The 21,643-nt window shown below is 44.7% G+C and overlaps 1 protein-coding gene across 6 annotated transcripts in view; it reads right to left on the minus strand.

Annotated features, from left to right (window-relative positions):
• parp10 (poly(ADP-ribose) polymerase family member 10) overlaps positions 1-21,643 on the minus strand; it is a 50,995-nt gene that overhangs the window by 19,805 nt on the left and 9,547 nt on the right. For 5 of the 6 annotated variants that reach the window (XM_067968691.1, XM_067968671.1, XM_067968685.1 and 2 more), the window contains 8 exons: positions 19,863-20,049; positions 18,917-19,162; positions 14,694-14,924; positions 11,302-12,164; positions 10,714-10,926; positions 8,029-8,161; positions 4,969-6,120; positions 1,233-1,369 (listed from right to left, as the gene is read on the minus strand). In XM_067968691.1, the coding sequence (XP_067824792.1) occupies positions 1,233-1,369; positions 4,969-6,120; positions 8,029-8,161; positions 10,714-10,926; positions 11,302-12,164; positions 14,694-14,924; positions 18,917-19,162; positions 19,863-20,040 (3,153 nt within the window). In that variant the 5' untranslated portion in view covers positions 20,041-20,049. The remainder of the gene's footprint in view (positions 1-1,232; positions 1,370-4,968; positions 6,121-8,028; positions 8,162-10,713; positions 10,927-11,301; positions 12,165-14,693; positions 14,925-18,916; positions 19,163-19,862; positions 20,050-21,643) is intronic. The other variant, XM_067968702.1, reaches the window with a different exon arrangement.

Here is a 21,643-nt window from a genome sequence, read left to right on the forward strand (position 1 = left end):
AAACTCAGAAATGTAGTAAACAACATGGTGGATAGTAACAGACTTCAGGAGGACATAGACAGACTGGTGAAATGAGCAGAGACATGGCAGATGAAATTTAATGCAGAGAAGTGTGAAGTGATGCATTTTGGTAGGAAGAATGAGGAGAGGCAATATAAACTAAATGGTCCAATTTTAAAGGGGATGTAGGAACAGAGAGACCTGGGGGTGCACATACACAAATCTATTAAGGTGGCAGGACAAGTTGAGAAGGCTGTTAAAAAAGCATATGGGATCCTGGGCTTTATTAATAGAGGCATAGAATACAAAAACAAGGAAGTTATGCTAAACCTTTATAAAATACTGGTTTAGCCTCAGCTGGACTACTGTATTCAATTCTGGGCACCACACTTTAGGAAGGATGTCAAGGCCTTAGAGAGGGTGCAGAAGAGATTTACTAGAATGGTGCCACGGATGAGGGACTTCAGTTATGTGGAGAGATCAGAGAACCTGGGATTGTTCTCCTTAGAACAGAGAAGGTTAAGGGGAGATTTGATAGGAGGTGTTCAAAATCATGAGCAGTTTTGAATGAGTAAATAAGGAGAAACTGTTTCCAGTGGTAGAAGGGTCGGTAACCAGAGGACACAGATTTAAGGTGATCGCCAAAAGAGCCAGAGGCGACATGAGGAAACATTTTTTTTAAGCAGTGAGTTGTAATGATCGGGAATGCACTGCCTGACTGGATGGTGGAAGCTAATTCAATAGTAACTTTCAAAAGGGAATTGGACAAATACTTGAAGGGAAAAAATTTACAAGGCAATGGGGAAAAAGCAGGGCAATAGGAATAATCGAATAGCTCTTTCCAAGAGCCAGCACAGGCACGATGGGCCGAATGGCCTCCTCCTGTGCTGTAGCTACGATGACATTATGTAAACTTGTCAGCTGTAATTATACCCTTCTGCCAATGGTGGCGATGGTTCCCAGTGAGATTGCAAATTTACAGTCAGCCGCTACTGAACCTGCGTCACTTGTCTTCTGGGTGAGTGAAAAAGATTGAACTGCCCCACACTCTGTGCAAACTTCATGAGTGAACTTTCACCCCATCTACTGGGGCCAAATTCAAGCCCACATCCTGGAAATGAAATGACAGCGTGCACGACCCAGTTCGTCCTTGCCCATTGCCCCATGACAATCATCTTTAGCAGTGAGCAGGTGTGGCAAAAAAGTGCGAGTTGAAAGTGCTTCATTCTGACCTTTATAATGCGGATTTTATTGTGCAAGTCTTGCAGGGTGTCGTAAAAATGTCGGATCATTTTAGCATATTCCTCGGACGCTTGATTCAACGGGACTAGCTCGATCCGGCCTGAGGCCAAAGACGGCACATCTGTACCTGGGAAAATGATATCGGGTTCCCAATTAGTAAATGTACAAGAGTCTGATTATGTGACGTCTAACCTCTCTATGCCGTCCCTCCCGGCCGAAGTCACTATAGTCCTCTTCACAGTTAACTACATGACCTATTTTTCTATTGTAAGCAAATTTTGATATTATACGCCAGTCCAGATCATTATAGATAGCGATCCCATGAAACTATTTTAAAGATGAGCAGGGGAGCCCACTCCGACGTCCTGGCCAATATTTATCCCTCAACCAACATCACTGAAAACAGTTCATCTGATCATTATCTCATTGCTGTTTGTGGGATCATGCTGTGTGCAAACTGGCTGCCGCGTTTCTGCAGTGACTACATTTCAAAAGTACTTCATTGGCTGTAAAGCCCTTTAGGATGTCCTAAGGTTGTGAAAGGCGCTATATAAATGCAAGTTCATCCTTTCTTCTTTCTTTATGTCTATGTGAGTTAGGCTGACTGGTCTCTGATTTGCCCCATTCTTCCTGTTTGAACGGAGATGTAACATCGGCAATCCTCCTATCCTCTGGCACTACTTCCACATCCAAGGATGTTTGATAGATTATGGTCAGAGACTCTTATACAGTTGTACTAATCACCCAAAGTTCCATCAAAATAATTGCTGTCTTACCTTCTCTCTGCTAATAGGGATGGTTTCTGGAAAATACACCAACGGTGCTAGGGTGAATGTCACTAAAAAAACCCAGGCACAACACAGTGTCACTTCAACCTCTAGCATGAGTGGCATCTTTTCCACACCAGCTATTCCAACAGGCATTTTTTTAAAAATATATACAAACCAATGGTTTGCATAATTTTATTAAATGTCAGCCTTGGCTCAGTTGTAGCACTCTCGTCTCTGAATCGCAGGGTCGTGGGTTCAATCCCCACTCCAGAGATTTGAGAACATAACTTCGGCTGACACGCCACTGCAATACTGAGGGAGTGCTGCATTGTCGGAGGTACCGTCTTTTGGATGAGACGTTAAACTGAGGCCCCATCTGCCCTCCCGGGTGGACGCAGAAGATCCCACGGCGCTATTTGAAGAGCAGGGGAGTTCTCCCTGGTGTCCTGGCCAATATTTATCCCTCAACTAATGTCACAAAAAAACAGATTATCTGGTCATTTATCTCATTGCTGTTTGTGGGAGCTTTCTGAGCACAAATTGGCTGCCGTGTTTCCTACATTAAAATACACTTCAAAAAGTACTTAATTGGCTGTGAAGCGCTTTGGGACAACCTGAGGTTGGGAAAGGCGCTATATAAATGCAAGTCTTTTTAGATTAGTACACTGGCTCCATCTAGTGGCCAATGTGGCTGCATGGTTTCACTTTGCTGAGAATTTGCTGACAATCACTGGCCAGGTAAAAAGGATGCAGCGGTGACTCACTAGAATAACGGGAACAAGTGGTTCTAGTTATGAAGGAAGCCCCAACTTTTTAGCATTTTTTAATTGAAACAAAGAGTGGCTGGAGGGACATAATAGAAACTTTCAAAATTAGAAAAGAACATAAGAATATAAGCAGGAATGGGCCAAATGGCCCCTCGAGCCTGCTCTGCCATTCAATCAGATCATGGCTGATCTTCTACCTCAACTACACTTTCCTGCCCGATCCCCATATCCCTTGATTCCAAAAATCTATCTATTCTCAGCCTTGAATATACTCAACGACTCAGCATCCACAGCTCTCTGGGGTAGAGAATTCCAAAGATTCACAACCCTCAGTGAAGAAATTCCTCATCTCAGTCTTAAATGGCCGACCCCTTATCCTGCGATTATGCCCCCTAGTTCTAGACTCTCCAGCCAGGGAAAACAACCTCTCGGCATTTACCCTGTCAAGCCCCCTCAGAATCTTATATGTTTCAATGAGATCACCTCTCATTCTTCTAAACTCCAGAGAGTATCGGCCCATTCTTCCCAACCTCTCCTCATAGGACAACCCTCCCATCCCAGGAATTAATCTAGTGAACCTTTGTTGCACCCTCTCTAAGGCAAGTATATCCTTCCTTAGATAAGGAGACCAAAACTCCAGGTGAGGTCTCACCGAAGCCATGTACAACTGTAGTAAGACTTCCTTACTCTTGTACTCCAACCCCCTTGCAATAAAGGCCAACATACCATTTGCCTTCCTAACTGCCTGCTGTATCTGCATGTTAACATACTAAAAAGGATTTGAGTGGATGAATAGCAAGAGACCATTTCCACCGGTTGATAAATTGATAACTTGGGGGCACAAACTGAGTATTATCCCCAGAAGAACGAAATAGAAGCAATGGGCAATTTATTTTTCCACACAGTGGTTATTATAACATGGAACGCTTCACCACAAGTGAGACTTGAGGCAGAGACTAGAACAGCATTTCAGAGAGAATTGATAGGTATTTGAAGACACTATAAAAGGAAATGTGATTACAGTAGATGGCTCCAATTAAAAAAAGTTAACATAAGCACAGATGTGATGGGCCACATGGACTTTTTCGCTGCTGTATATTTAATGGAACATAAGAATTGCTAGACGGAAAAAGATCAAGGTCCATCTAGTTCGCCATCTACCATGCAGTCGCATGATACACAATAATGGAGTTGTTGACTAATCAAAGCAATCAATCTCGGTCTATTACTGTACAACAGACCCAGATTTGGAGGAGAGCTTTGGTCCAAAGTCACTTATTCCTCCCAAGCATGCTATACTTACCATTTATCACATCTCGAATTACTCATATTATGATTCCATAAAATACCCCACAGGGCATATTAAGAATCTGGAACTTTGGGGAGCAGGAAAAGGCCATTAGGCCTAACAAGCCTTTTCATAGACCAAATCCACTATCCGCCAGGGATTTCTCTCCAGGGATGGTCCTTGTGCTGTTGGGATGGGGGGGGGGGGGGGGGGGAAGAGAGGGGGAGCAGGCCAGGGTGGATGAACATTCTAGAGCCTTGTTCAATTATCTTTGGAGATCAAGAATTATTTATACAGAGCTGTCCTTCAGACAACCAAATGGGAGGGGTGGAGTTTGTAATAGGGCCGCAAAAGGAGCATGGTAATTGGTTAAATTGTGTTTACACATTTTATGCATTGTCATGTACTTAATGTACTTTTGGCAGGATTGACGTATGAGGATCACTAGGCCTATATTCACTAGAGTTTAGAAGAATGAGAGGTGATCTCATCGAAACATATAAGATTCTAAACAGGACTAGACAGACTAGATGCAGGGAGGATGTTCCCGATGGCTGGGGAGTCCAGAACCTGGGGTCACAGTCTCAGGATACGGGGTATGCCATTTAGAACCAAGATGAGGAGAAATTTCTTCACTCAGAGGGTGGTGAACCTGTGGAATTCTCTACCACAGAAGGCAGTGGAGGCCAAGTCATTAAATATATTCAAGAAGGAGATAGATATATTTCTTAATGGTAAAGGGATCAAGGGATATGGGGAAAAAGCGGGAACAGGGTACTGAGTTAGACGATCAGCCATGATCATTTTGAATGGCAGAGCAGGCCCGAAGGGTCGAATGGCCTACTCTTGCTCCTATTTTCTATGTTTTTTTGTAAAAAATAGACATTGAGAATATAATTACCAATTGGACCGTTAAGAGACTTCCTCTCAATTGGAAGGGACTCTGCTGCTCCCAAGTTGTATTCCTCCATTTGTTCCAAGTTAATTGTGTACGGTTTGTTGTCGAACATCACATTGATCTTCCTCTGCTTCTGCTGAAATGCTTTCTCTATGAAAGCAGTCGCTTTCGGCGTATAAGGAACCGTGACACCCTGCCGACTACGCCTCACCCACTGGACAGATCTGAATATCGCAGCTTCTTCAATCTTTGACAGCTCATCTTTGACAACCCAGTGAGTGAGTTGAGTAATGTCTTCCTTAGCGTGCATAGGGTAGTCCGCAAACCCGCGAACCTTGACCTCAATCCCTTGTAAAGTGATGGTGACAGCATGCTTCCGTTGAAGATATTCCAGGTAACTTTTGTAATCTTTGGGCAAGTTTTGGAAGCAATTGTGCTTCATTACTTCTTCACGCAGGTGTGACTGGATGGTCCTCTCCAATTCATCTACTAATCGGTCGATAGCCAAGTCAAAATTGCCATAGATTGTTAACTGGGCAGAATTGGAGGTCCGTGCAGCGTCTGCCATGGACATATTGATGGCGTTCTCAAGGCTGGCCTCAGAGGTCTCCATATTGGACATCTGAATGGCAAGTTCCAGATGGTTTTCCTGCTGGCTTGAGGCCATTTCTTTTGAAAGTTGAAGGACTTTCTGAAACTCTTCCTCCTCCCTTGTCTGCTGGTGTCTGCTGTCCATGGAGTACTGTAGGGCAAGATAAAACTGGGCATCATCATCCACGTTGCTTTCTACTTTGAAGGTCTGCGCCGACAGTTTTGTTGCTAACTCAAGGTCTTTATCCTCTACAGCCATCATCCCAGAACCTTCCAAAGTGCTACCATCACCTGCACCAGCCTCGTCATTATTTCCACTTTCTTCCTGCTGCCTCTTGACGTCAACGTCAACGTCAACGAGAGCTTCCTCCTCGTCTACTTCATTAATAGCACCAGAGCACACAGCAGCTGGGCGGTCGGTATAGAGATCTTCTTCAGTTAAAAGACATTCACTGTTATCAGATACTCTATGGGAAATCAAGACGTTCCCATCTTCGCTCCTTCTTCTCTTACCGGATGCAGCTGCAGGCTCGCCGATTGATGCGAGCAAATTCCGGATCTCATCTGAAAGAAATATTTCATCAGCATGTAAAATGTGCAAGAAAGTTATGTTTGTGCTAATTTTGCTCCACATCACAGGCCCCAGTCTCCATATAATTACACTCTGTTGCTTAAGGCCAAAAGAGGATCACTAAACAAGTAGTATAAGTTTCACACCAAGACAGTAACATAGTTAACAGTTTCAGGCAGGATAAGACCTTTGATCCATCTAGCCCACCAGAGAGTAGGAATAAACGGGTCATTTGTGGGTTGGCAGGTTGTAACTAGTGGGGTGCCACAAGGATCAGTGCTTGGGCCTCAGCTGTTTACAATCTATATTAATGACTAAGATGAAGGGACTAAGTGTAATGTATCCAAGTTTGCTGACGATACAAAACTGGGTGGAAAAGTAAACTGTGAGGAGGACACAGACTCTGCAAAGGGATATAGACAGGTTAAGTGAGTGGGCGAGAAGGTGGCAGATGGAGTATAATGTGGGGAAATCTAAAATTATGCACCTTGGTAAGAAGAATAGAAAAACAGAAATTTTTTTAAAAGGCGAGAGACTAAGAAATGTTGGTAGTCAGAGGGATTTGGATGTCCTTGTACACAAATCACAAAGTTAACATGCAGGTACAGCAAGCAATTAGGAAAGCAAATGGTATGTTAGCCTATATTGCAAGGGGGGTTGGAATACAAGAGTAAGGAGGGCTTGCTGCAATTATATGGGGCTCTGGTGAGACCACACCTGGAGTACTGTGTACAGTTTTGGTCTCCTTACCTAAGGAAGGATAGACTTGCCTGAGAGGCGGTGCAATGAAGGGTCACTAGATTAATTCCTGGGATGGGACGGTTGTCCTGTGAGCAGAGATTGAGTAGAATGGGCCTATATTCTCTGGAGTTTAGAAGAATGAGAGGTGATCTCATTGAAGCATATAAAATTCTTAAGAGGGCTTGACAGGGTAGATGCTGAGAGGCAGATTCCATTGGCTGAGGAGTCTAGATCTAGGGGTCATAGTCCCAAGATCAGAGGTCGGCCATTTAGGACCAATTTAGGAAAAATTTCTTCACTCAAAGGGCTATGGATGCTGAGTCATTGAGTATCTTCATGACAGAGATCGATAGATTTTTGGACACTAAGGGAATCAAGGGATACGGGGACAGGGCAGGAAAGTGGAGTTGAGGTCGAAGATCAGCCATGATCTGGTTGAATAGCGGAGCAGGCTCGAGGGGCCTACTCCTGCTCCCATTTCTTATGTTCTTATCCACAGTGTTTCCCTTGATGAATTTCTAATAACGCTGAATCCCATTTGTTGACAAGAACCTGTCTAATTCCTTCTTGAAACCCATTGGGGTTTCTTGTTCCGCCACCCATGCCACATACTTGCCACCCTTTTAGGAAAAAAAAAGTTCTTCCTGCATTTTCTATTTTCAAATTTGTAAATATGACCCCTTGGGGTATAAATTCTCTTTGGGCAGGGATTGCGCAAAATGGTCGGCCCGTTTTGCACTCTGCCCGATTTTCTTTTATCGGAGTGTAAAACGGGCTTCCGATTCGGTATCGTCCGTTGGGAGCACACCGTGCGCTGCCAATCTGTGCCACTGTGCACTGACTCACCAACTACGTGCCAGCATGCTCCCTATTGAATGACGAGGCAAGTCCAAATCTAATTGTCATTTTTTCCTCAAACCCATTAACGCTGCAGAGTGTACGTAGAGCTGAATGGCCAAGAAGCAACACAATTCTCATAGCTCAATATTCATGTTTATAATATGTTTCAACAGGTGCAACAACAATAGCTTGCATTTATTTTAAGGAGCATCTTAAAAGGAGGAGAGGTTTAGGGAGGGTATTCCAGAGCTTAGAACCTAGGCAGCTGAAGGCACGGCCACCAGTGGTGGAGCGATTAAAACAAGGTATCTTGCACTTACCAAGATCCGGGATATTCCCATTTGGATCGGTAACATTCACCGACTGCTGCTGCTGCGCTGGGTACTCCGTGCCGACGGAAACATCTCTTTCAAAACTCGGTGTTACTTGGCTGCTTTGTATTTCCAGGGGATGCTGATTAGAAAAGGTAAAGTCGGCATTAGCAATAGCAAAGTGAGAGGGACATAACTCAGCGACCCTGCTACACGAGCTTTTTCCAGTCTAAGTGTAGTGAATTCCTATCTCAAGCCACAGCACCAGTACGGAGCCTCAAGCTTGTCAGAGGGTGGTGAACCGGTGGAATTCTCTACCACAGAAGGCTGTGGAGGCCAAGTCACTGAATATATTTAAGAAGGAGCTAGATAGATTTCTCGACACAAAAGGCATCAAGGGGTATGGGGAGAGAACGGGAATATGGTATCGAGATAGAGGATCAGCCATGATCATATTGAATGGCCTATTCCTGCTCCTATTTTCTATGTTTCTATGATACCAATACTCATCGGTGCTGTATTTCCGGTTAGTTAGCGTACTGATACCAATATGCAATAGGAGATATTACGCTTCAATGTTGCATAATACACTCCTTGCACAACATTTGGAATTCATGACCTCAAAGCACTCTCAGCACTAACACTGCCAGTGACAGACCCGCAAAAAACAGTACTTCACCCTAGTGTCATACAGCTCAAGATACTCGCTCCAAACACACAAAAATATATAGAATTTACAGCACAAACATTTTGCCCAAATAGTCCGTGTTGGCGTTTGCCCTCCATGCAAGTACTCCTAATCACGTTTACCTACCCTGTTCCCGTGTCCCTTCATCCATTTATCCAATCTAATCTTTAAAGTTGACAGTTTCTGCCTCAACCACTAACCTTGGAAGTGAATTCCGCAGCCTCACAACACTCCGTGAAGAAATGTCTTGCCCTCAGTTTTAAATCTCTTACATTTAATCTTTTATCTACGGCCTCTCATTCTTGACCCCTCAATCAATGGACACAGTCTGCTTCTGTTCTACCACAGGTTAAGAAGGCCATTAAAAAAATAGAAAAAAGCAAACCAAGCGCTAAGACTCATTTCTAGAGGGACAGAATTGAAAAAGCAGAAGTTAGGTTGAACTTGTATAGAATCTTGGTTAGACCACACTTGCAGCACTGTGCACAGTTCTGGTCTCCATATTATAGAAAGGATATAGAGGCACTGGAGAAGGTGCAAAAAAGATTTACTAGGATGATACCGGGATTGAGCAGGCTGGGGCTCTTTTCTCTAGAAAAAAAGACTGAGGGGTGACCTGATAGAGGTCTTTAAGATTATGAAAGGATTTGATAGGCTAGACGTGGAGAAAATGTTTCCGCTTGTTGGGGAGACCAGAACTAGGGTCCATGAATATAAAATAGTCACTAATAAATCCAACAGGGAATTCAAGAGAAACTTCTTTATCCAGAGAGTGGTTAGAATGTGGAATTCACTACCACAAGGAGTAGTTGAGGCGACTAGTATAGATACATTGAAGGGGAAGCTGGATAAACACATGAGGGAGAAAGGAAAAGAAGGATATGTTGATAGGGTTAGATGTAGTAGGGAGGGAGGAAGCTCATGTGGAGCATAAACACCGGCATGGACCTGTTGGGCCGAATGGCCTGTATCTGTGCTGTACATTCTATATAATTCTACCCTGTCACATCCTTTCAGAATTTCACACACTATCATATCGCCCTATAATCCACATTGTTCTAACGAGAAAAGAGCCAACTTTTCAAGTGTTTCTTCATATTTGTATTTCCTCCTGCCAGGCAGCATCCCAGTGAATCCGAGTTGTGTCCTCTCTCAGTATAGCCTTCCTCTCGTGTGGAGCCCAATATTGCACACAACTGAGGTCTGGTTAAGGTTTTATATAGGCTCAACGTTATCTCTTAGCTTTTATATTCTATATCTTGTGATAAAACCTAGAATTCCATCAGCTTTTCTTTTTAATGGCCTCATCAACCTGAGGTGCTGACCCATGAACCCAAATGTGAAAGAAGCTAATTATACAGCTGGTGCTTTTCACAGTTGAAGTGGACCCAGTTTGATAGTTTTTATGCACCCACTGTAGTTGATCATAGAATATATCATGGTCAATACACATCAAACTAGTTCATTGATCCCAAGGATTAACATTAGAACAGTGAAGAAGCGGGCGACTCGGTGACTGGTGCGCGGTGCTGGCTTTATAAGCTGCAATCATGTGACCGCGCAGTGTTCAACTTAATAGAGGTGTTCAAAATTACGAACGGTTTTGACAGTAAATAAGGAGAAACTGTTTCCAGTGGCAGAAGGGTCGGTAACCAGAGGACACAGATTTAAGGTGAACGCTAAAAGAGCCAGAGGCGACACGAGGAAACATTTTTTTTTACACAGTGAGTTGTTATGATCGGTAATGGGTAAAGAGCATGGGCATGGGACTAATTGGATAGCTCTTTCAGAGAGCTGTCACAGGCACGATGGGCCGAATCGCCTTCTTTTGTGCTGTAAGATAATTTTAACCTAACTCATGGGGCAGGAAACCCACAGGATCAGGTGGAACGTTGGTTTTTTACACCCTGCCCAATATTACTCTCTGTTTGCGTCCGATCCTGTCAGTTTCCCGCCCAGCGAGTTAGGTTAAAATTGTCCCCATGATGCTATGAATGACTGTGTACCTCAGACTGCAGCATTATCCAACGCACTCTCTCCAGCCCAATTGTACACTTGTATTTTGTCTCCAGTTGCTTCAAAATGTTGGCCCCGCGTTTGTCCAACAGGAAGCGAGAGATACCGGGTTCCAGAAGCATCACCGTCCTGGAGCTGATGGTCGAGATTACGCTGCGGAGGAGCTCGTCCACGGCTTGACAGGACCTCGTCTCCCCGGTGATCTGTGAAAGACACGTGCAAGAGATAGACAGTGGGAGTTTATTCCATTCATCTTCATAGTCCACAGCTTTTATTGAGGCCGGGGGGGGGGGGGGGGGGGGCTGGGGGGAAAGGAGGGATCCCTGTGGTTTGAGTTGTTTCTTTTTGGGTGGGGGGGTTCTCCCTGTGATTTAAGAGGTGTTGGGGAGGCGGGGGGGGGGGGGGGGGGGCGGGGTTCCATATTTCACGGTCCATGGCTTGAAAACGAGTCTGGGCTAGGGTCATCATGACTGGCAATTTGGGCTGCTGGTGATCGTGAAATTGGACCCTAACATGCATCATTACTTCAGTAAAGGAAGAGAAAGAAAAAAAGTTACATACATAAAGGACAGGCCTACCCTTAGCCCTGTGACATCGCCTTCTAATGGGAAAATCGAAACCTGTCCAGTCCCAGCTAGCAGATCTTGGTCATAATCCTGCAGGTATCTCAATTTGCCGGGTTCCATCGCTATCACAGACTCCTGGAGAACAGCTTCTTTCAAATAATCTTCCACCTGTTTCTCGTTTTCAGCTCGGAAACATTTGAGGGTGACGAAGTAGACCTGGTCCCCAACATCAGACACCCGGGCCTCACAGCACTTCAAGGCCAAAAGGAGCTTCTCCCAGTCAGAAGAGGTGAGCACATGGAGCAGCTGGTCTGTTATTGAGATGCCAAACTGGCACACCTGCTGCTCGATCAGATGGGCAACCTCGTGGGCCACAGGAACCGAAGGGGCGGTGACCGTCATCACGCAGTTCGAGATGGAATAACAAGTTGACAAGTCCTTCTCACACAGCAAGCTCTGCAAGTAATCCCGAATGTCGCCCCTGGAAAGGAATTTTGACTGGTCCTGATTGATGGGGACATCCACCTGGGCTATGTTGCTCAGGAATTCCAGAATCCGGCTTCTTGTCTTCTCAATCTGGAGGAGATCCCTTCCACAAACGCAGACATTGTTATCGTCATCGACCTTCACGGACAGTTCCGTACATTCGTTCCTCAGGTCTTGCAGGAACGTGCTGGAACCCAAGATATTTAGCTTCACCTTGTCAGGGACATTTATCATGCTCGACAGTTCTACCGGCACCTCAGCTTTGGCTTCTGCCGTCTCCCTGTCATGTTGTGGGTTGGTGCCAGGCGGGCAGAGAAAATCGTAATAAGGATAAACGACCAACTCGCGTTCCTGCAGTTTCTGGCACTTCTGGAGAACCCGGTCCACAGCTGCATGACAGACAAACAACAGATGTACAATAACATGCTGTGTGACATTTTAAGAGGGTGTGGTAGCATAGTGGTTTGTGGTGTTGGATGAGCAACCCAGAGGTTGTCCCACCGTAGCAAGTTGTGAAATTTAATAAATCTGGTCATTTACACAGAATTTATAGCACAGAAACAGGTCATTCGGACTATACTGATGTTTATACTCCACGCGAGCCTCCTCCCACTCTACTTCATCGAACCCTATCAGCATATCCTTCTATTTCTTTCTCCCTCATGTGTTTATCTAGCTTCCCTTTAAATGTATCGGTACTAGTCGCCTCAATTACTACTTGTGATAGCAAGTTCCACATTCTAACCACTCTCTGGGTAAAAAAAAAAGTGTCTCCTGAATTCTCTATTGGATTTGATGGTGTCTATCTTATATTTATGGCACCTAGTTCTGGTTTCCCCCACAAATGAAAACATCTACCCTATCAAACCCTTTCATAATTTTAAAGACCTCTATCAGGTCACCCCTCAGCCTCCTCTTTTCTAGAGAGAAGAGCCCCAACCTGTTCAGTCCTTCCTGATATAACCTCTCAGTTCTGATATCCTCCTTGTAAATCTTTTGTGAAAACATTTGAGAGTTAGCACAGGAGGAAAGAAAATTACCATGATTGTCAGGAAATCAGGCAAGGACCCTGTCACCCTTACAAGGGACTCCAGTCACGCACTAAGTGATTGACTCTCAATGCCTTCTGAAGTGGTGGAGCAAACCAGTCAGTTAGGAAAATAATTGCTGAGGTGGACAATAAAAGGCAGTATGGCCCACATCCCGGGGTCAGATTTAAAAAACAATTAATGCAGCATGTTGTGTTTACTACCTTGGGCACAAGTGGGAATCGATTTTTAAAAAAGTACATTAAAAAAAAAAATCAGTCTTCATTGGTGAGTTGATGCAGACTGACCCTTGAAATGGGAGTGTCAGGATCAGCATCGACAGGAGAAGGGGTTTATTCAACCTTTTGGCTGGCAAATCAAACACATCAAGGGGGTCATTTTGACTTTGGGCGATAGTGTAAAGCATGCAATATCGAATTAGCTACCCATTATACGTGTCTCCAGATTTTGCAAAACCTGACCCTGACAAATCTATCACAGGAATCAGCCTGCGCTATCGCCCAAAAACAAAATTACTCACTATGAGCCCCATGGGTTGTGAATCTTTGGAATTCTCTAGCTCAGAGGACTGTGGATGCTGAGTTTTTGAATATATTCAAGGCTGAGATGGATAGATTTTTGGACTCTAGGGGAATCAAGGGATATGGGGATCGGGCAGGAAAGTGGAGTTGAGGTCGAAGATCAGCCATGATCTGATTGAATGGCGGAGCAGGCTCGAGGGGCCGTATGGCCTACTCCTGCTCCTATTTCTTATGTTCTTATGAGTCTTGCATGCAAAGGAAACCCTGATTAGAATTTGATCTGAATGAGACAAACCTCTCTAGACACCACCCCCCTAACCCCCCCCCCCACAGATATGCCAGTCCTGATAAGTCCTGTGTCTTGGCCAATGTGAGTATTACAACAGTGACTTTGTTGTCAAAAGTACTTCATTGGCTGTAAAGCTCTTTGGGACGTCCTGAGATTGTGAAAGGCGCTATATAAATGCAAGTTCTTTCTTTCATTCCTGTCAGGAGTAATGGGTTGTGCATTATTGGTAAGGGATTGCTATTTAGTTAACTCTCCATTCATTAAGCTGAATTTAGTTTTCAACAGAATACTGATGTTTGCAGCTGCAAACAAAATATTTTGGTAAAAGTTCGAGCTCGAGCCCGAGCCACTTCTTCACTTGCCAACTGTCCCTGACTTCCCAGTTCTGGGACGCCACATAGGAAGGGTCACAGGGTCAACCTGCATCATTCCACTCTCTGGGCAGCACATTGTAAACTTGTGTGCTGATTAAGGCAAGTGATGTCAGTGCTAGGCAATGCACTTAGGCCACATTTAATACCCCAGGATGATCAGGGGGCCTTCCAGCAATTGTTTTACAGCTGAGCTTGTGACTGAGCTAGGTCACTTCAGAGGACATTGACAGTCAATCATATAGTGTGGACTGGAGTCACATGTAGGGGGTGGAAGGACAGTGAGCGCTACCCAATGTGCCACCTAGTGTATCATCCGTATAAGAGCCCTCCCCGTTCTTTCTGAATGGAATTGGAGTTCTTCGCAGATCGGAAAGGGATCAAGTGCTAACTGTCCATTCTGCCTTATCTGCAGGCATTGTCCTGTGGGCTTTGGGGGACTTGCTGCTATGAAAGCTTTAAAAGATTCTAATTGAGGTATTTGGGATGATTAGAGGATTTGATAGGGTTGATAGAGAGAAACTATTCCCTCTTGTGGGGGACCAGAACAAGGGGGCATAACCTTAAAATTAGAGCCAGGCCATTCAACCTTTGGGTTACTAGTCTAATACCACAACACTACTGTACCCATACACGATAGCTTATCTCATAGCCTGCATAATGAATAATTCAATCCGTTAATAAATACCTTCCCATTCCTGGAACACGACGATGGCTTTTCCTCCGGGAATCATGGTAACATTGAGTACATTCCCTCCGTTGCTGCGCCGGCTCTCAAAGTAAAGGGTCAAGAAGTCCTCATCATCTGTAGGACTGAGGTTTTCCACCAGAATGCGGTCGGTTCGGGGGAGCTGTTCGAGTTCTATGACGGCGCCCTGCAAACATCGGTTTCCGGCCTTTTTCTTCACTTCCTCAAGGGCTGGAATTTTTTTTAAAAACAACTTGAAGAGCTTTCCACATACAAGGCAGTCCCCAGAGTCCAAATAGCTGAGAACTTGTGCTCTAGGTATCTAACAACGTTACTGGGTGTCCAATTTCACTGCCCCCCCCACCGTTTTCTATACAAGCAACATCTGGCTTTCCCTTGCTATCTCTTCCCATCTCAACGTCAGACAAGGATCTCACTGTGCAGCGAGACGTAAACACAAAGCCGCATCTCCCAATCCTATCATAATTTTTTCTTTATTCGTTCATGGGATGTGGGCGTCACTGGCAAGGCCAGCATTTATTGCCCCATCCCTAATTGCCCTTGAGAAGGTGGTGGTGAGCTGCCTTCTTGAGTGAGATTTTACAACCGAGTGGCTTGCTAGGCCATTTCAGAGGGCGATTAAGAATCAACCACATTGCTGTGGAGTCACATATAGGCCAGACCGGGTAAGGACGGCAGGCTTCCTTCCCTAAAGGGACATTAGTGAACCAGATGGGTTTTTACGACAATCCGGCAGCTTCATGGTCACTTTTACTGATATCGCCCAATAACAGAGACCTGGCTCAAAGAAGGGGAGGATTGGGTACTTAATATTCCTGGCTACAACGTATTCGGGAAAGAAAGAAAGGATGTGGATGGCAGTATTGATCAAAGAAACTATTATAGCAATGGAAAAGGATGATGTAGTTGAAGGGTCAAAGACAGAATCTATTTGGTTAGAATTAAAGAACCACAGAACATAAGAAATAGGAGCAGGAGTTAGGCCACACAGCCCCTCGAGCCTGCTCCGCCATTCAATAAGATCATGAGTGATATTCAATCATGGAGGAGCTATTACACTTCTGGATGTATACTGTAGACCACCAAATATTGGTAAGGAGATAGAAGAGCAAACTTGCAGGCAAATTACAGAAAGATGCAAGATCTATAGAGTAGTGATAATGGGGGACTTCAATTATCCCAATATAGACTGGGACAGTAACCGTGTAAAGGGCAAAGAGAGGGAGGAATTCCTGGACTGTGTTCAAGAGAACTTTCTGCAACAGTGTGTTTCCAGCCCAACCAGGAAGGAAGCAGTGCTGGATCTAGTTCTGGGGAATGAAATGGGGCAAATGAAGCATGTTTCAGTGGGGGAGCATTTGAGCAACAGTAAGCATAGTATTAGGCTTAGAATAGTTATGGAAAAGGACAAGGAACAATCAAATGTGAAAATGCTTAACTGGAGGAGGGCAAATTTCGTTGAGTTAAAAAAGGATCTTGCCCAGATGGATTCGAATCAAAAATTGGCAGGCAAAACAGTAATTGAACAATGGGAGACCTTCAAGGAGGAGTTGGTTCAGGTACAGAGTAGACACATTCCCACGAGGGGGAAAGGAAGGGCATCTAAAGCTAGAGCTCCCTGGATGACTAAAGATATAGAGATTAAAATGAAAAAGAAAAAATGGTGGCTTATGACAAATGTAAGGTTCATAATACAATGGAGAAGCAGGTTAATACAGAAAGTACAGAGGAGATCTAAAAAAGGGACAAAGAGTAAGAGAATAGCTCAGCAGCTAAAAAAAAAGGGAACCCAAAAGTCTTTTATAAACATATAAATAGTAAAAGGGTAGTGGGACCGATTAGGGACAAAAAAGGCGATCTTCTTGTGGGGGCAGAGGGTACGGCTGAGGCACTAAATGAATACTTCTCATCCACCTTCACTAGAAAAGAGGATGCTGCCATTGTAACAGTAAAGGAGGAGGTAGTAGTGATATTGGATAAGATTTTAAAAAATTGATGAAGAGGAGGTACTGAAAAGATTCGCAGTACTGAAGGCAGAAAAGTCACCCGGTCCAGATGGGATGCATCCCAGGTTATTGAGGGAAGTAAGAGTGGAAATTGCAGAGGCTCTGGCCACAATCTTCCAATCCTCCTTAGATATGGGGACGGTGCCGGAGGAATGGAGGATTGCATATGTTACACCCCTGTTCAAAAAAGGGGAGGAATAAACCCGGCAATTACAGGCCAGTCAGACTAACGTCTGTGATGGAGAAACTTTTAGAGACAATAATCCGGAACAAAATTAATTGGCACTTGGAAAAGTATGGGCTAATAAATGAAAGTCAGCACGGGTTGTTAAAGGAAAATCATGTTTGACTAACTTGATTGAGTTCTTTGATGAAGTAACGGAGAGGGTTGATGAGGGTAGTGCGGTTGATGTTGTGTATATGGACTTTCAAAAGGCATTTGATGAAGTACCACATAACAGACTGGTTAAGCCCATGGGATTAAAGGGACAGTGGCAGTGTGGATACACAATTGACTAAGGGACAGAAAGCAGAGAGTAGTGGTGAACGGTTGTTTTTCAGACGGGAGGGAAGTATACAGTGGTGTTCCCCAGGGGGTCAGTATTAGGACCACTAGTCTTTTTGATATATATTAATGATCTGGACTTGGGTATAGAGGGTATAATTTCAAAGTTTGCAGAGGAAACAAAACTCAAATGTAGTAAACAATGTGAAGGATAGTGACAGACTTCAGGAGGACATGGACAGACTGATGAAATGGACAGACACATGACAGATGAAATTTAATGCAGAGAAGTGTGAAGTGATGCATTATGGTCAGAAGAATGAGGAGAGGCAATATAAACTAAATGGTACAATTTTAAAGGGGGTGCAGGAACTGAGAGACCTGGGGGTGCACATACACAAATCTTTGAAGGTGGCTGGACAAGTTGAAAAGGCTGATAAAAAGCATACGGGATCCTGGGCTTTACTAACATAGGCATAGATTAGAAGAACAAGTAAGTTATGCTAAGCCTTTATAAAACACTGGTTCGGCCTCAGCTGGAGTATTGTGTCCAATTCTGGGCACCACACTTTAGGAAGGACATCAAGGCCTTAAGAGAGGGTGCAGAAAAGAGTTACTAGAATGATGGACTTCAGCTATGTGGAGAGACTGGAGAAGCTGGGGATGTTTTATATGTTTCGAACTGGAAGCTCGAAACATAAAATTCCAACAGGACTAGACAGACTAGATGCAGGGAGGATGTTCCCGATGGATGGGGAATCCATAACTAGGGGTCACAGTCTCAGGATATAGGGTATGCCATTTAGAACCGAGATGAGGAGAAATTTCTTCACAGGTGAACCTGTGGAATTCTCTACCACAGAAGGCAGTGGAGGCCAAGTCATTAGATGTATTCAAGAAGGAGATAGATATATTTCTTAATGGTAAAGGGATCAAGGGATATGGGGAAAAAGCAGGAGCAGGGTACTGAGTTAGACAATCAGCCATGATCATTTCGAATGGCGGAGCAGGCCCGAAGGGCCAAATGGCCTACTCTTGCTCCTATTTTCTATGATTCTATGTTCTCCTTAGAACAGAGAAGGTTAAGGAGAGATTTGATCGAGGTGTTCAAAATCATGAACGGTTTTGTCAGAGTAAATAAGGAGAAACTGCTGCCAGTGGAAAAAGGGTCGGTAACCAGAGGACACAGATTTAAGGCGATCGGCAAAAGAGCCAGCGGCTTCATGAGAAAACATATTTTTTTAAAAAGTCAGCGAGCTTTAATGATCTAGTATGCAGTATGTACTGCCTGAAAGGGCGGTGGAAGCAGATTCAATAGTAACTTTCAAAAGGGAATTGGAGAAATACTCAAAAGGGAAAATTTACAGGGCTGTGGGGAAAGAGCAGGGGGAATTGGACTAAATGGATAGCTCTTTCAAAGAGCCGGCATGGGCCCGCTGGGCCAAATGGCCTCCTCCAGTGCTGTACCTACTACAATACTATTTCCAGATTAGTTTTTAAACTGAACACAAATTCTCAAACTTGCACGGTGGGACTTCAACTTGCATTCTCTGAATTATTAATCCAGGCCTCTGGGTTACTAGCCCACTACACCACTGTCTCAGCATGATCCATAATCAAGTGCCTTCATGGGAGGAGGGGAATGTTGCACGCACACAAACAGGAGCCCACACTCAGGCATATACACGCACCTTCTGCAGATAGAGCTTCGTGGAAGTGAACAAGTGCCTGAATTCTGTCTGGGTCGTAGTGGACTGTGAACTGCTCACTGCTGAGGTCAGTGATGAACTCCAGGTAGAGTATTAGAGTATCGTCCAAGATCTGTGGCTTCAGTCCACGGAGCACAATCTTCCTCGGGTCCTTTGGCGGCACCCTCCTCACTACAAGATCGACATTCTGGAATTTGTGTGCTGGCTTCAACAGAACACGCTGAGCATCTGTAATCAGCACAAAAAAACAATGGGAAGAATGCTTCAGGACTACAAAAAAAAGAGCTAAACTTCAGACACTTGAAGCTAGAGGAACTTCAAGCAAAAAAGTGGGGGAAAGAGAGCAGGGGTGAACTGGAAAAATGAAGGAATCCCAACACATTTTTGAAAAACCGATGGGGGTTTTTGAACCTGCTGGCTGCAAGGCTCTGAATGCTAAAACGGGATTGGGATAATGTCAACAGTTTCTAGTGGGCCGACACTTCCAACGATTGGCACTGACCAATATGAAAGTGCCAGGCACCCATTGTGACACCTGGAGGGGAGATGGAAAACATCACTCCAGTGCAGCAGGGACACTCTTCTGAAGTTGGTGTTAAGACACGTAGTATTGAATCAGTGTACACCACACCGGCGCTGGGAGTCTGTGCTGCTGGCACTGGGTGCAAAAAGGTTCCATTTTGCAGTAGTACAGCCCCCTCCCTTTCCTTAGGATCGCAGAAACGCCACAAAAATAAATCTTTAATGGTGGCTCGTACACTTGTTCTCACTGCGTGCCTTCCCTCCCTCCCCCCCCTCCCCCCACCCCGCTCCGCTCCTCCTGCCTTCCCCCTGCCCTCGCTCCCCCCTCCGCCCCTCCCTCTGACCCCTCCCCCTCTGCTCCTCCCTCCCCCCCGCACGCCCTCTCTCCGACCATTTGCCACTTTACCTGCTGGGTTCTCAAAGGTGAGCACAGCATAGTCACCGTGTCGTTCGACAGACGCCACGGCTCCTCCCCCTGACCGGCGATTACTCTCAAAATACATGGTTAGAATGTCCATAGGCATCTCGTCGGTGATGCCATGCACCTCCAGGATGGCATCATCTGTGGGGCACTGTTGCTCCATCTTAGCTTTCTGTGACAGACAGACAGGCAAGAAGGAAAACTTTAGGTGAAAAAAAAACAGGCCTTGCCTTGCCAACATTTGAAATTCAAGCAGGAAACAAAAATGTCCTTTGAAAGCAGAGAGTGGTAACCGAGCAAAGATCACCATTAAATCCAGTTTCAAGTAGGTACAGGCTGTAGAAGCATTGCAGCACAAAAGGAGATCATTTGGTCCATCATGTCTATGCCAGCTCTTTGCTATCGCAATCCAAAACTAATCCCACTGCCCCACAGGCCTGTATCATCATCATCTCCTTCAAATATCTATGCACTATTCCCTTAAAAGGTGTAATAGTCTCTGCTCCAACAACTCGCTGTGAAAAGACATTTCTCCAGACCCCTCCCCCCTACTCCGAAGTGACAATTTTAATTTGATAACCCCCACCCCCCTCCTTATTGGTTCTCCAGCCAGAGAGAATGGTCTTTCCCTATTCACTATCATAATTTTAAAAACCTCTATTAAATCTCCTCTTGGCCTCCTCTATTCCTGTGGAAATAGTCCCAGCGACTCAAGTCTCCCCACACAAGTATAGTTTCTCATCCTCATGAATCTATGCTGTATGCTCTCTATGGCTTCAATGCCCTTTCAATATTGGGGTGCCCAATACTGCACATAGTATGTTACTGCACAGAAGGAGGCCATAGAATCATAGAAGTTACAACATGGAAACAGGCCCTTCGGCCCAACATGTCCATGTCGCCCAGTTTATACCACTATGCTAGTCCCAATTGCCTGCACTTGGCCCATATCCCTCTATACCCATCTTACCCATGTAACTGTCCAAATGCTTTTTAAAAGACAAAATTGTACCCGCCTCTACTACTGCCTCTGGCAGCTCGTTCCAGACACTCACCACCCTTTGAGTGAAAAAATTGCCCCTCTGGACCCTTTTGTATCTCTCCCCTCTCACCTTAAATCTGTGCCCCCTCGTTATAGACTCCCCTACCTTTGGGAAAAGATTTTGACTATCGACCTTATCTATGCCCCTCATTATTTTATAGACTTCTATCACCCCTTAACCTCCTACTCTCCAGGGAAAAAAGTCCCAGTCTGTCTAACCTCTCCCTGTAAGTCAAACCATCAAGTCCCGGTAGCATCCTAGTAAATCTTTTCTGCACTCTTTCTAGTTTAATAATATCCTTTCTATAATAGGGTGACCAGAACTGTACACAGTATTCCAAGTGTGGCCTCACCAATGCCCTGTACAACTTCAACAAGACATCCCAACTCCTGCATTCAATGTTCTGACCAATGAAACCAAGCATGCTGAATGCCTTCTTCACCACCCTATCCACCTGTGACTCCACTTTCAAGGAGCTATGAATCTGTACTCCCAGATCTCTTTGTTCTATAACTCTCCCCAACGCCCTACCATTAACGGAGTAGGTCCTGGCCCGATTCGATCTACCAAAATGCATCACCTCACATTTATCTAAATTAAACTCCATCTGCCATTCATCGGCCCACTGGCCCAATGAATCATAGAATCATAGAATCATAGAAGTTACAACATGGAAACAGGCCCTTCGGCCCAACATGTCCATGTCGCCCAGTTTATACCACT

Source organism: Heptranchias perlo, chromosome 2, assembly GCF_035084215.1.
Source record: "Heptranchias perlo isolate sHepPer1 chromosome 2, sHepPer1.hap1, whole genome shotgun sequence".
Taxonomy (NCBI): domain Eukaryota; kingdom Metazoa; phylum Chordata; class Chondrichthyes; order Hexanchiformes; family Hexanchidae; genus Heptranchias; species Heptranchias perlo.